Here is a 13402-nt window from a genome sequence, read left to right on the forward strand (position 1 = left end):
AGTTCAGTCATGAAATGCTCCAGCCTGACAGATAATTTTGACACCTTGAGGTCAACAAAGTGCATGGAGAAACTGCTGGAGCTACTATGAGCGTTGCGTGTGGCTGCTTGGTCTTATGGTTTGCCTTTGTCTGGAGAGAGATCAGATAACCAGTCAGCCTAATCATTAAAGTACACAAAGACCTCAGTGTTGAAATACTCGTCCATTATGCAGTCAAAAGTGATGGACAGTCTGGTCTAACGAACCATCTGGAATAATTTTTTACTGGACTTTCTATGTTTGTAGGAAAAGTTTGAAAAATCCCACCATCTGTGAACATGTTGATGAAGACACAAGGTAAGTGACAGACACTGTTGTTGACCCCCCCCCCCCTGCCAGCCTCATAAGCAGTCTGGCCACCTACTGAGCTACCAATCTGCCACTGGATAAAGACAACAGCAAATAGTTTGAGTGTGTTTGTCTCACAGTGCTGTCTCAGTGCAGGTGCAGCGGGGAGGATCTCCAGAGATAGAAACTGACAGTTAGTGATAAGACCCCTTAAATAGGCCAGTTTCTCACCTCTGAGTATGACCTTTTCCATATTACTATTCCCTGAAAGGTCAAGTACTGATTCCTCAAGGCTCCAGACTGCTGCCGTGTTTGTGTTAGTTGCTAGTGATAGTTGCTTTGCACATGGTTATTTATTGGGTTTTTTAAGAAAATCTAATCTGTACCACGTGTAATGTAATAGCAGAGAATGAGTAAGAAGGTCAGAAACTTGAAACATTATGTCTGTAAAACGTCATTTGCTTGCGAATTAAAAAGGCATAAATCCTCAAGTCTCAGTTGACCTGGTAAAGGACATGTCATGTAGGTCTTACCTAGCCTCCCACCAGGAATAAAAAAAACCCCACTGATAAACCAACTTTGAAAAGAAAGTCAACCGATGTAATTGGTCGCCAACTCCAACGACCTAAACACAGATGTACTTTTATATTGTCTATTATTTAACATGCAGTTTTTTAAACTCTGTGGTGAATATTCGTCCTGTTTTCAACACCTCTGAAGCATCAGCTTGTGCCACACTTGTGCTTTTTCAAATCTAGAACACCTCATTTTTCTCCCCAGAGCCCATTATGTGTTCCCAAATGTTGGAAGGGGAAAACACACAGATGGGGCTTGAGCAAAACCAGAAATGAGTTGTATAACACACAAGCACCCACTACTTGTGTCATGCATGTACGCTGTCAAAGCACATGAGAAGGCATAGCAAGCAAAAACATGAACACTGACAAAAGCAAGCAAACATCCAAAATGTTTGTTAAAGCCAAACACAGCATTACGAATCTATGAAGAGAGCGCAGCCTGGAGCAGCCAGTGCATCCATACAGAAGGTCAGGCTGAGACCGACAGATGATGATGCACATCAGACTCTAATAGCCAGGGGACCTGAGGTTCTCCCCAGGGTGCTGTACACTCAGCCGAAAAACAAACTGTCGGGGTGAAGACTAAGTGACAAGGTTTGGCAAGTTGGAAAGTAATTTAAAAAAAGACAATAAGACAAACTAAATAAAGTTTAAACATTCAGCAGTGCTGTTAACAATATATTCTGTACCCTTAAACAGTTCCATGTCCTATTCAAAGATATTGTGCATGTATTATTTTGACGTGCAAAGAAATCAAAAGTATTCAAAAAAATAATACTAAAGTATGGTCCTTTAATAGGTTATTTCTATGCTTAACTCATATTTGTAATGATTTTTCTCCGGAGTTTAGATAATGTGATATCTGACTAAACTAGGTCAAATAAGTAACATAACATCACCATATTAAGTGTATTTTAGTATGCATTTCTGAGACATCTGTACCTGTATTGGCAGTCTTCTTCATGCTCCTGGTTTTCTGCTGGTCCACTTCTCTCAGTTGTCAGTCAAATCAGCGCTGCGGTCCTCAAAAGGAAACCTGGGACTGTCCGTCTCGCGCGGCTCCGTTGGCACAAAAAGCAGTGTTGGACTTTGTTGTCTCAGTTTCTCTGCACTTGTTTTTATGTGCGGCTCGCTCGCAGTGCGTGATGACTGCAGGCAGCGCAGATGCAGAAATGCCGTGTGATGCGGTGAGCCCGATGATGTGCACTTCAGCTAAGAGTCTTGAGACTGCACGACCATGGTACTGCGCGTGGGGGTGGCGGAATGGGGGAGTTCCTGACGCGCTTTTACGCACGGATCCCAGTTGGAGGTTGCGCAGGGTTGGCATGATATATCCAGAGTTGGTCTCCACAGTGTTGAGATGTGTTAAAACCATGTTAAAAATCATCTATAAAAATAACAACTAATTACTTAAGCCTTGGAAATGTTTTTTGTATGTGATGGAGTCAAGAGGGGAAAATGCCATTCCTGCCTTTATTGTTGCGAACTTATGGATAGCAATTGTTTACTAAACTTGTATATGACATGAGTTTGTGGGGAAAATAGTGATTGAGTGATGAGGGTGAGGGATTTAAGCACCGAATAATGGTGGAAAGAACCTTAAATTCCTGACTAAGCTGCACGGACAGTTCTCGGAATGCTTTTGAATCTATATCACCCCTCACATTCCTGTATATAAAGACTCTTTTTAGATATATGACATACTAAAAATACTAAAGAGATAAGGCACGATAATGCTCTCTACGTTTGACATATGCAGCCGATTACCAATCACATTGCAACAACAGAGTTAATCAAAGCTAACCCTCAACCCTGGTGCTCATTGAATACAGGCACTTCTGTGTTTTGTCATCAGACATAGTAGCACGTGTTTGTGTGTTGCTGTAAAATGATGTCCAATACTGCTCTCTTCTGGTTCAAAGTGAGACTGGCAATACCTACATGATCATTCCAAAGCAATTACAATAAAAACATGGAAGTTTTAGTACATGAATAAGTTAAAGTGGACCTATTATGCTATATATATATATATATGCTTTTTTTTTTTCAAAATACCAAACAGATCATGCATTTTAGCCATGCCTCATTTTGCTCAATTTGACAATTTATAGCTCTGTTTGTGCAGGGGCAGATTCAGTGAGAACAGCACCATCTACTGGCCTGGCATATGTACTACAGCGTCTCCAGCGCTTTCGAACGGCAATGGCCGTGGCGGTCTCCTCCTGATTGGTGGAGTTGGCCCAATAGCCGTAGCGCCACCGTCCTGACGTCAGGACAGTGTTCAAATCTGGATCAGTTTTTAATCAGATCCGTTTGCAGCCCTTTTTTAGAGATTTGGGTATGGAGGAAAATAGAGAGGGTTGTGATTTCTGACACTTGGTGAGTTCCCTGGAACACCGAGGACACATATTCATGTATAAAAGACGTACAAAAGTGCATTTTGCATGATAGGTCCCCTTTAATATTCAAAACCAATTTCACATGTTAACAGCAAACCACATGTGGAACATGATGGTTACATTTAAGTGCCCAGTCAGGTCTTGTTATGGCGCATTTCCACTACAGCGCGGAGCTACGGTTTAAAGCGTGCCGTGCCGGGCCCCGGCCCGTTTTTGGTTGCGTCTCCACTAGGCGTATACCGGCTAGCGGGTACTATTTCACAGTTTTTCTGGCCTAATAAATCGTGGTTCTATCGGGGCCAACAACCAGGCTGAGTCCGGGCTGAGTATGCTAAACTAGAGAGATAAATCGCTGGCAAGGGGGCTACAACTACAACAAAATGAACATATTTGACCGTGATTTAATTGTAATACACGTTTCAAATGATGCCGAAGTAACAACATACTGATACCGGTTAGTAAAAACCATGAATTAATGCTTTGACAAGTCTGCAGACAGACGGCAGGCGAAAAACCTTTTAAAATGCGTGTTTTCTAAATGGAGATTGGCTAAGCTAACGCAGTATATGCTCCGACCGTCCACACTCACAACAACGGCGTATACAGACATAAATAAACCAGCGACTGTATTCGCCATGACACAGACAGTCTGTGGTTTGTACTTGTTTAACTTTTGTCTAGTTTCTGAACAGATATGAGGAGCTGTGAGCTCTGAGGGCTAACAGCTAACGGCTGATGTTGCTTTTCTGTGGTTCGCATTGAAGATGACGTCACGGCTCCGCCTACACTGTAGTGATGGGAATTATGGCTCTTTGAAGGGAGCCGGATTCTTATGGCTCCGTTCCTTTCAAAGAGCCGTTCAAAAGAGCCGTTCAAAAGAGCCGTTTTTTTTAAAAAAGGGGGCGGGGTTACTAGGTTTTATCTCCCAAAATAATCACCAGGATATGATTGACTGTATTGCCAGACCTAATGTCAATAATCTGCATTGTAAACATGACACAAGGTGGCGCCATATCCATGTCATTCATGTCAGTGAATGTATTACTTTGAATTTACCCTCTGTATGTGTTAAGTAAATAAAGTTGCCTTGCCTTGAATGAAATTCACGCAACTCTTAATTTAGTATAGGCCTACTGTGTTTTGAAGTGGCGATGGAGATTATTTGTTGACCCTGCTTTAAAGGATATTTTTGCCTTTACAAATGGTGCGATTTATCACTGCCTGGGTTTTGGTTGGAAGTGCCATCCAAAGGCTGCTGCGTTTTCGCGTTTGGCTCATTTTCCATCCGAAAAACACATTGTCTACCTGTCCTGTACCACTTGTTATGACTTCTCTCTCTCGTATTCCGTTAAAACCCACCCCATCTCACTCCTCGTGCTGAAACCTACCAATCAGAGTAGGGGCGGGTCTTCACAGAATACGTTTGGGGAACAAAATCAAACTTTTTAAAAGGCAAGTGGATTTTGGCAGGCAGTGAGTGCGGACCAACGATTGAACGATAACAAGAACGGCTCTCACCAAGTACGACTCGGTTCCCCTCGTTCGTACCAAAGAGCCGTTCAAAAGAATCGGCTCGTTCGTGACCGACACATCACTACTACACCTGCGTTACTTACTGCCCCAGCTACTAAACTGTAATGGAAACGCAGCCTAACAAGGCCTAACTATACCGTACTAAGCCGAGCGAGGCCCTGCAATGGAAATGCGAGCCAGCGTGGCACTTCTAAATGGATGGAGTAATACCTTTTTAATCAAGTTTTATTTAGTTACTGCCAAGGTTGGTAATATAGGTGAACAATGATTAGTAGTGATGTTACGTGTTGCACCGAGGCTTCGGAGCGTGTGTCGAGTAATCCCCGAAGCTTTTTGTGAAGCTTGTATCGAGGCTTGTATCGTTTTGGGCCAGTGACGTCACCGATGACAAACGAAGCCTCGCTGCCCCTCAATACCACGTGACTGCTTCAGGAAGTGCTTCAGATTGGTTGAACCCCAACGCTCATATTACCCATGCCATGGATGTATAATAAGAACGATATTACCCCTCCTGTACCCGGGCCCGGTGACACGATGGAATTAAGAGAGCTCAGACCCTCACTTATATAGAGATCGGAACATGTCATAAGTATAAATAAATAAAAGCATAAATAAAAGTAGGAATAAAAACATCAATAAATAAATAAAAGAATAAATACAGGAATAAATGGTGCAGTGTTTTCAGGTAGATTCAGTGTGTGGGCTGTGGGTCAGCTGGATCAAGCAGTTGACTCACAACCACAAGGTCCCTGGACCCTGGTTCAACGACTGGTCAATAAGTATTTTTGTTTGTTTATAAAGCTACAGCTAAATGTGTGTAGTTAATAAATGTATTCTTTGATATGGTTTAGCCTTTCTCAGGCTACAACATGGTTAACTTTACGAATATTATTAAGGAATACAAATCCCTCTTTGCAATGTTTACCAGCCTCTTTAGGCTCACAATCATTAAACTGGAATAAATACAATATTGTTAATATGAAAATATGATTTATGTTCGTTGTTTAGAGTTATTCTAAGGCTTTACTCATTGGGAACTCGGTATGAGATAGAGCACACTGTTGAGATGTCCAATCTGCCTGTTTTACACACTTTGACCAACAGGTTTGTGTTCAAATGAAGCCCATGATGAAGCCTCATGAGATTAACCCTTTTGCGAACCAATTGGCTGGAAAGCTTCATAAGGCTTCATCTCGCCATCATGTGATTAGGCCCCAATGCAGACAATTGGAGGCAGCAGCATGAATTTACTAGTTTATGGTAAATAGCTTACAGGGTAGAGAGTTCAAATAGCAGTAGGTCTTGCAGGCAGGTAACAGGTAGTCCGAAAACAGTAGAGCAGCTATGCTGCCAAACAGAGGCGCTAAGGATCTGGGCGGGTACGTTTTGGAGCCCATGCAAAGCAGATGAGGGAAGTGGTAACAGGTGTGCAGATGGGTGTAGCAGTCAGGTGATTAGGGAAGGAGGGAAGTCATAGGCCATCTAGTGGACGGATGGAAACTGGCCACAGAAGGGGCCGTGGTCATTTTTTTAATGTAGTGAGAATGTGGCTGAAGAGGGGAACAGAGAGCCAGAATAAAAGAGTATATTTCGTTTTTTAAGAATGTCTCGTCTGATGAAAGACTTTAAAAAAGTGTTTGGAACAGTAAATCCAGAAGGGGGCAGTAATGATATATACGTTTATTGATATGTTTATATGATTATGTGCAAACCTTCCAGTGTAGACTGATTCATGTATAGCCTTGTTATTGTTTAAGGTGAAATGGCTCAAAGGCACACTCAGTAAAGGATTTGAATAAAACAATCTGTACTTGATCAAACAAGTCGTGATAAAAGAGCATTGACCTCAATCACACAGCATCAATACACTGAGTACATATTTTTTAAAGTTATTTCTAAGACAACCAAAGAATAACCTTTTTAGCAATGAATTATAGATAACTAAACTCTTTATATCCCTGCACAACCTTTGCAAAAATATAAAAAGTTGGCCACTCTGATTGACTATTGCTGCCACGTAATAAGGACTCTGTCAGCTATTCAAGTTACAAAAGGCAAAACATCTCTATCTGTGTTTACATGTTGCACTTGACCATTTCAGGACGGTTTGCTTTTTGGACAAAAGATCAGTGATATTAAGATGGCTTACATATAAAGCTATTTTAAACAAAAGATCAGTGATATTAAGAGGGCCTATATAAAGCTATTCAAAGCTTGCCAGTGTATAAAAGTATTTTCACAGATTTTTAGCTAAGCGTGTGTTATGTACAGTATTATCCATAAGAAAACAACAGTGTCCATAAAAAGATGTAGCCTGTTTTTTATTATTAAAAGGGCTTGTCAGTTTTAGTTCGTCTGGTGTTATTGTGGTGTGGAAATACTGGGAGTCATTTTGTTTGCGTTTGTTGTTATTCTACAGTGCAAACAAATCATATTTTAATCATGATGTGAAATAAAATGGTGAAAAAGCAAAGGTCGGCTGGCAGTGATAGAAACAAAAAACAATCCAAAAAACAGGTAGTGGTGTGCAAAACAAGCACAAGGCTAAACAATAAGGGCAACTCAAGTCAACTGGTTTTGAACTGGCGTAAACAAAATACAAAAAAGTTGTATTCATCTGTGTCCATCTTTAAGTATGTATTCAGAATCAGAACCTGAATTCCTTTATTCGTCCCAAAAAGAGGACATTTAAGTTGTTACAGCATAGTATAGCTAGATACGAAGAAAATAGAACACTTTTAAAAAGCATGCACATTTTATTTATTCCTCTAAACACTCACACCTCCCATTCTTGTTAGGGGAAGTGGTTAAATGTGTGAATACCACGGATAGGTCTAAAGTTCACGTGAACTACATCATGTTCTCACCATTTCAATACTAAAAGGATCAACAATTTATTCTATTCAATTATTCAAGAGTAAACATACGGCCACATAACTTTTAACAACAGGAGGAACAAACGTTGAATGTCAGTTATTTTGTGTTACTTTTATTTTATTTGTTTTCAAATCCACAGGTGCAGATACAACTTGTTGTCAAAGCAAATCAACTCACATTGTTTATAAACATCTTTACAAAATCAGTGTGAAGTTTTATTCTAAAGCAGAAATGTTGAATTATGAAGTAGGTTTCATTTGGTGTACGGATGATTTGTACAAGAAAATGATTTCAGTCATCATAACCAGCGCACATATGGTACGCTGAAACAAAATATAGCAGAATTTTTATCAGTAAGTGAGAACTGTATAACCCACATATACTGTATCGCCCCATCACCCCCCTCTTGTTAAGTAGGTCGTTTGTGTCCACATGTATTTTTGCAAGCTTTACCACACAAAAATCTCTGGCCCAGATATTTTTCTTTTCCGTAAGCAGCCTTGCTGGGTAGCCACAGAAGTGAAACCAAACACATGTTTTAAGATCATTCATTCTTTCAGGGTCTTGCCTCCTTGTCTTAATCAAACTTCCTCTGCATCTATCCCGTTATCTTCATATCGTTTCAGCGCTCGGTGTTGTTTGTTGCCTACATGTATTTGTAATTATTTAGATTTAGAGTTTAGAGCAAAACTCTTGAAAGGCCAGGCAAAGCAATTCCAGTAAGACATTGATATGAAATATACAGTAGAATACATATATATATACACTGTATATTTCATATCAATGTTAATGTAGGTTAATTTAAATAATGACACATTAGTTAAATGAAGGCCATTAAAATATTATTTGTTATATAACTTGTGTTAATGTATTCAAGTGTTGTCAAAAAATGCCCCGACAAACAGATTTTAAAGTTGAAAAAGTATACTAAGCAATACTAATTAAGAATGCTTTTAGTAATACTTTCACAGCAATTCATTTAGAGATTTTATAAACCCAGTGTTTACAATTTTTTTACATTTTGTTCATAATTTGAACGGTAGTCATGAAAGTAAACCAATGCTAAGTGGAAGTTGGCCACCAATGCAACAATATTTGATGAAAGCTAGGCTAAGCGTATTCCTGTATATATGCTCGAAGAGGACTGCTCCAGTGCAGGGCGCAGGCCTCTGGCTGTCATTACTTCATACACATAATCATTATTCGGGACCCGCGCGACCCTCGTTGCTCTTCTTCTGCTGCACACCCATCTTCTGACCTGTTGGTAGGGAAATATCACTATGACTGATCGCCTGATATTATGATGGTGTGTACTGACATCAGAAAGAATCTATAGACATTACATTACAGAACGTTTTAGGTACCAAATTTAGACAAATTTAAGACAAATGAAATGCACGAATGTTCACAATCTTGGGACTTGTTAATGGAGAATCCAAGATAGCAGACTATTATCAGTTTGGAGGAGCCAGTTTATCACAGTTTTTATTCTTTATTTTATTTTATTCAGGAGTAATGGCAAAGCAAATAAATGTAATGTAAACAAGACTTCTTCTCACATTCAGTATGAATTATCTCTGCAGGCAAGTAAAGCAGACAGGCAGAGCAGTGTCTAGTCAGTATAACAGGACAAATTAACCAAGGACTCCTTAATTTTACATTTGTGATTTTATAACATGACATTAGTTTGATTGAAATTAAGTTATTTTATGAACTGTAAGGATCTTAAGAGTATACTGACATGTGAACATCTTGTATTATGTTTTACGTGCCTTTTCACGTCAGTGCACTTACAGTAATTGTTTCCCCTATGGTTGAGGGTTTCAAGTATTACCAAATTAAAAGTCAGTAAGGTGTCAGTAAAGTGTAATATTTATCTTTAGACAACATGTGAAGAAATCTGAACAGAATAAAACACAAACAGTACGTTTAAAGAAGCTGTCCCCACTTCCTGTGAAAGAGTGGTTATCTTTGTAATCGGCACGTGAGCTGCAGATATCACAGAGGAACATCTTGTTTACAGCAGGTGGTTTTGGCTGTTTGATGATATGTTATTCACTTTCCAGTACTCAGTACGCTGTTATGTTGAAGAGATTAAGAGCAACGTTTTTTTTATGCATATAGAAAAATGGTGGGACGATATATGGTGTAAATAAAAAATACAAGCTACATTTCAGAACTTTAAGTCGAGTATAATTTAAAGTAAAAGACAAACATCCCTACGCAGATAGTTGCACTCAGACTAATAACCCTGTGAATGTTGAATTGAGAATAAGATTCACTTTCTATTTTACTTTTGTGTCTATGAGAAATAAGAGATATGACCTCCATTAATGTTGATATCTCTTGGCTAAATGACTATGAAAAAATGTGGGTTTGCTTTTAGAGTATATTTTCTGTAAGGAATATGTCTACAAAGCTTGGGAGAGAAGGCAGAATACATGTTTGAAGACCAAGCATCAAAAAGCTTGTGATTAAGTCAAATGTCAATAAACATATGAACATTGACATTTTATTTTTGGTGACTTGTAAAATGATTAGGTCCGGACATTGTGTGTCCATGTAATGGAAATAAAGAAATCAGTCAAGCAATCATAGAGCAGGGGTGTCAAACTCAAGGCCCGGGGCCAAATCTGGCCTGCGACCTCATTTATGTGGCCCTCAAGAAATTGCAAGAATATTATATACAATACAATTGGTGTAATTGTTGAATATTTGCTTTCAATTATTTGCCCTAGACTTCTGCTTTCAGTCGTAGTTATTTATGAAGTTATTACCAGAACTGATAATAATCCAATGCAGAGCCAATCATATAATATAATACATTATTTAATATATATCATATATTTATATATCTATATTTATATAGTCTTAAAATTACAACCGGCCCTTTGAGTGCAACCATAATGCTAATGTGGCCCGCAATGAAATTGAGTTTGACACCCCTGATGTAGAGTGAATAATGTCTCAACACACAGGAGGTACAGTAACCACGGCTGAAGATGGCAGAGCATTTCGAGGATTTTAGTCCATGCCCATAGCGATGGGAAGAGATATCTGAACTCACCCTGGTGACGATCAGCAGGATGAAGATTATGGTGGCGATCGTGCAGACGGTGCAGGCTGCGCCGATGATTAACACCAGATGAAGATGATTCTCGCAGGTAAGGGCAGGAGGAACCTCTGCTGGGGGACATGGAGCCACTCCTGGATTAAAGGATGACAGCAAGCTGGGTTACACCAAATAAAATGTCTTCATGCCAATGTTCCTTTAACATAACATCTTGTGATAGCATCTTTAGCACAACTTTAAATCATCATTAGCCGATTTGGTGATTTGGTATGTTAGTAGCCCTGTAAAAATACTAAATAGCCCTTAAACCACTGCAATTAAATATTTTAGCGAAGTAAAAGTATACTTTATACTATAAGTGTTATCAGGTAAATGTAGTTACATGAATGTTACAAATGTTCTTGTGCCATCCATTTGCATCTACTCTTAATGACGCCAAACATGAGTATTGTCATTTAGGATATGTTCAATTTCTTTGTCTTGGTGATTTCTGTATTTTACCCCCCCTCATTAAATAAGCCAAGTTTGTTTCAAAGAGAAGGGTTACGTCTTCAATACTTTTCTACGGATTAACTTTTTATAAACTTGGAAGAAAAGTACAAATGAATATTAATATAAGAATATTGAATATTGAATTTACAAATACAATTCTTTCAGCAGTGGGGACACAATAAATGTTAACCTATTTTATATACTGTTGAGAATCTTTATACATTTTATATTTTATGAACTCACCATACCTTTTAGTAGTTTGGGCTATGAAAACCTTAAGACCCATGGGCTAGTAAACGCAGAAATGATATAACTATATACATGTTTGAAAGAACAAGATACAATAAAAACAGAATTTAAATTTGATGTAAAAAATAAAATAAATGCCCACCTTTTATAAAAAGTGTATGTTCACTGCATGTGACTCTTACATGAGGAAAATGCATGAAGACACATCGGTAGAAGCCAGAGTCGTGCACGGTCAGCCGGCTGATGGTGATGGTGTGGTCCTTCAGAGATCCATTTGTCTGAATCCTGTCCTTGTATCTATCTCTCGGGGCGATGTTGTCAGGTGTTCCTGGACTAGAGTGATAGTATTGCACCTCTTTCTGCTCCTCATGATATTGATTCAGATACAGAAACATCCCATCATACTCGTTATTGCTACTGTTGGGACACCCTGCAACGGAACACCTCAAGGTGACATTCTCGCCAGACGCTCGCCACACTGCGTTGTTGTCTGTCGAAAAGAAGAAAAAATGTCCCAAAAACAATCTAGATCTGAAAGCAGAATGTAAAACTATTGCTGCACAAAAGTCTGACAACCAGCTGGTCTAGTGAACGATGTTGCACACAGACTTTAATTACAACAACATGTTCTTCAAAAGTGTTTTGAAAAGTAAATCATCTTACCTGCATTGGCAGAAAGAAAGAGCAACAGTGTGAAACAGCTGAGGATCCTCATCTCGCAGTACTGACTGCATCCTGTCTTTGTCTCTCACATAAAGCCACAGACATTGACAGCAAGGCCAACACACTTCCTTTACTGTGTGATATTGGCAATGATGCGACAACTGTGACACACACTCCTTTGATTTCAGTCATTTCCAGACAGTGATATGACCTTAGCCTGCGTGTAAATGGAAGAAAAGGTGGGGCTAAATAACTCCTAACCATAAGGACCCTCCATGACACAGGTGTCACATGACCTTCAAATGTTCTGGAAAGTTCCTTTATTTTATCTTATGAAGTCCCTAAGTGACACACACTGAACAGTCTGGTGGGTCATGGGCCAGGTCATGTGACTTTGTGTTCCCATAACAACATGTCCAAGATGTCCATGTGCCAGGCTAACACATGTGACTGAACTAGCTACATTTCAAACGCTTGTTTTTTGTTGCTAAAGGTAAGATTCAAGCCATTTAAGAATTATAATGCTTACATAACATTTCCTTTATTACATTTAACCTGTTTTGAAAAAAATATTTGATCATATTGATATGAAACAAATAAGATAAATATCGCTGTGACATTAATGTCACATCGGGACATTAACCTTACAGTTTCTCAGAAAATCTGGAGTGACATATATGCACAATTAGAAATATGATTATGATCTGCTCAGTTCATTTAGCTGATTCAATGATATTTAATTAATATATTCTTTATTCTTCAATTCAAAGAATGTTAAACCAAATGTAATCCAAAAAAGCATCCTCATGAATTAAGTTATAAATAAGAGTTACTTTACCATTAAAGCCCAATGTGACATATATGTCACATTTCAGATCTTTGACACTAGGGGGGGTTACTTGTCAGAAATGGGTTCTGCATGGTCTATTTTGTCTACATTAGGTTCCCCATCATTTTCCCAAAAGTAGAAATGGGTCCGGGTTCTTATGGGTTGAAAAATGTTTCAAAATTTAAAAAATGATAAAAGTCAACTCACCATAAAGGACGTTTATTATTCACAATTAATGTGAAATTAAAGACTTACACAAAATGATATCAACATTTCAATTTCTTTAGCATTCTGAGTTCATTGATAGGTGTCGAAAAATATAGTAACACCTGTCAGTATATTTCTGTACAAGGAAATACAATTGAACCTCCCCACAAATGAC

At 38.8% G+C, this 13402-nt stretch overlaps 2 protein-coding genes across 3 annotated transcripts in view; both read right to left on the minus strand.

Annotated features, from left to right (window-relative positions):
• The window catches only part of LOC117482217 (septin-9-like), a 69401-nt gene extending 67517 nt beyond the window's left edge, over positions 1 to 1884 (minus strand). The window contains exon 1 of the mRNA XM_034130248.1: positions 1848 to 1884. Within this exon, the coding sequence (XP_033986139.1) occupies positions 1848 to 1869 (22 nt within the window). The 5' untranslated portion in view covers positions 1870 to 1884. The remainder of the gene's footprint in view (positions 1 to 1847) is intronic.
• Positions 1885 to 7806: 5922 nt separating this feature from the next.
• On the minus strand, positions 7807 to 12366 carry si:rp71-81e14.2 (uncharacterized protein LOC100002239 homolog). Of its 2 annotated transcripts, none has more exons than XR_004555847.1 (4): positions 12192 to 12366; positions 11711 to 12018; positions 10782 to 10921; positions 7807 to 8972 (listed from the first exon to the last, which is right to left on the minus strand). XR_004555847.1 is itself a non-coding variant. In XM_034130254.1 (4 exons), exons 1-4 carry the CDS (start codon positions 12241 to 12243, stop codon positions 8820 to 8822), a joined length of 693 nt encoding a protein of 230 aa, XP_033986145.1. In that variant the 5' UTR covers positions 12244 to 12361; the 3' UTR covers positions 7807 to 8819. The 2 variants fall into 2 exon arrangements, 1 of the variants encoding a protein (XP_033986145.1); XM_034130254.1 differs by having other exon boundaries at positions 11671 to 12018; positions 12192 to 12361.
• Positions 12367 to 13402: the final 1036 nt, after the last annotated feature.

This window comes from Trematomus bernacchii, unplaced genomic scaffold (assembly GCF_902827165.1).
Source record: "Trematomus bernacchii unplaced genomic scaffold, fTreBer1.1, whole genome shotgun sequence".
NCBI classification, from domain to species: Eukaryota; Metazoa; Chordata; class Actinopteri; order Perciformes; family Nototheniidae; genus Trematomus; species Trematomus bernacchii.

Coding starts and splice junctions, on each gene's coding strand:
- si:rp71-81e14.2 (XM_034130254.1), bottom strand. CDS start 12,243: ATGAGGATCCTCAGCTGTTTCACACTGTTGCTCTTTCTTTCTGCCAAT. Junction 10,922..11,670: donor ACATACACTTTTTATAAAAG/GTGGGCATTTAT, acceptor CCTTTAATCCAG/GAGTGGCTCCATGTCCCCCA. Junction 8,973..10,781: donor TCCTGCTGATCGTCACCAGG/GTGAGTTCAGAT, acceptor CCCTACCAACAG/GTCAGAAGATGGGTGTGCAG.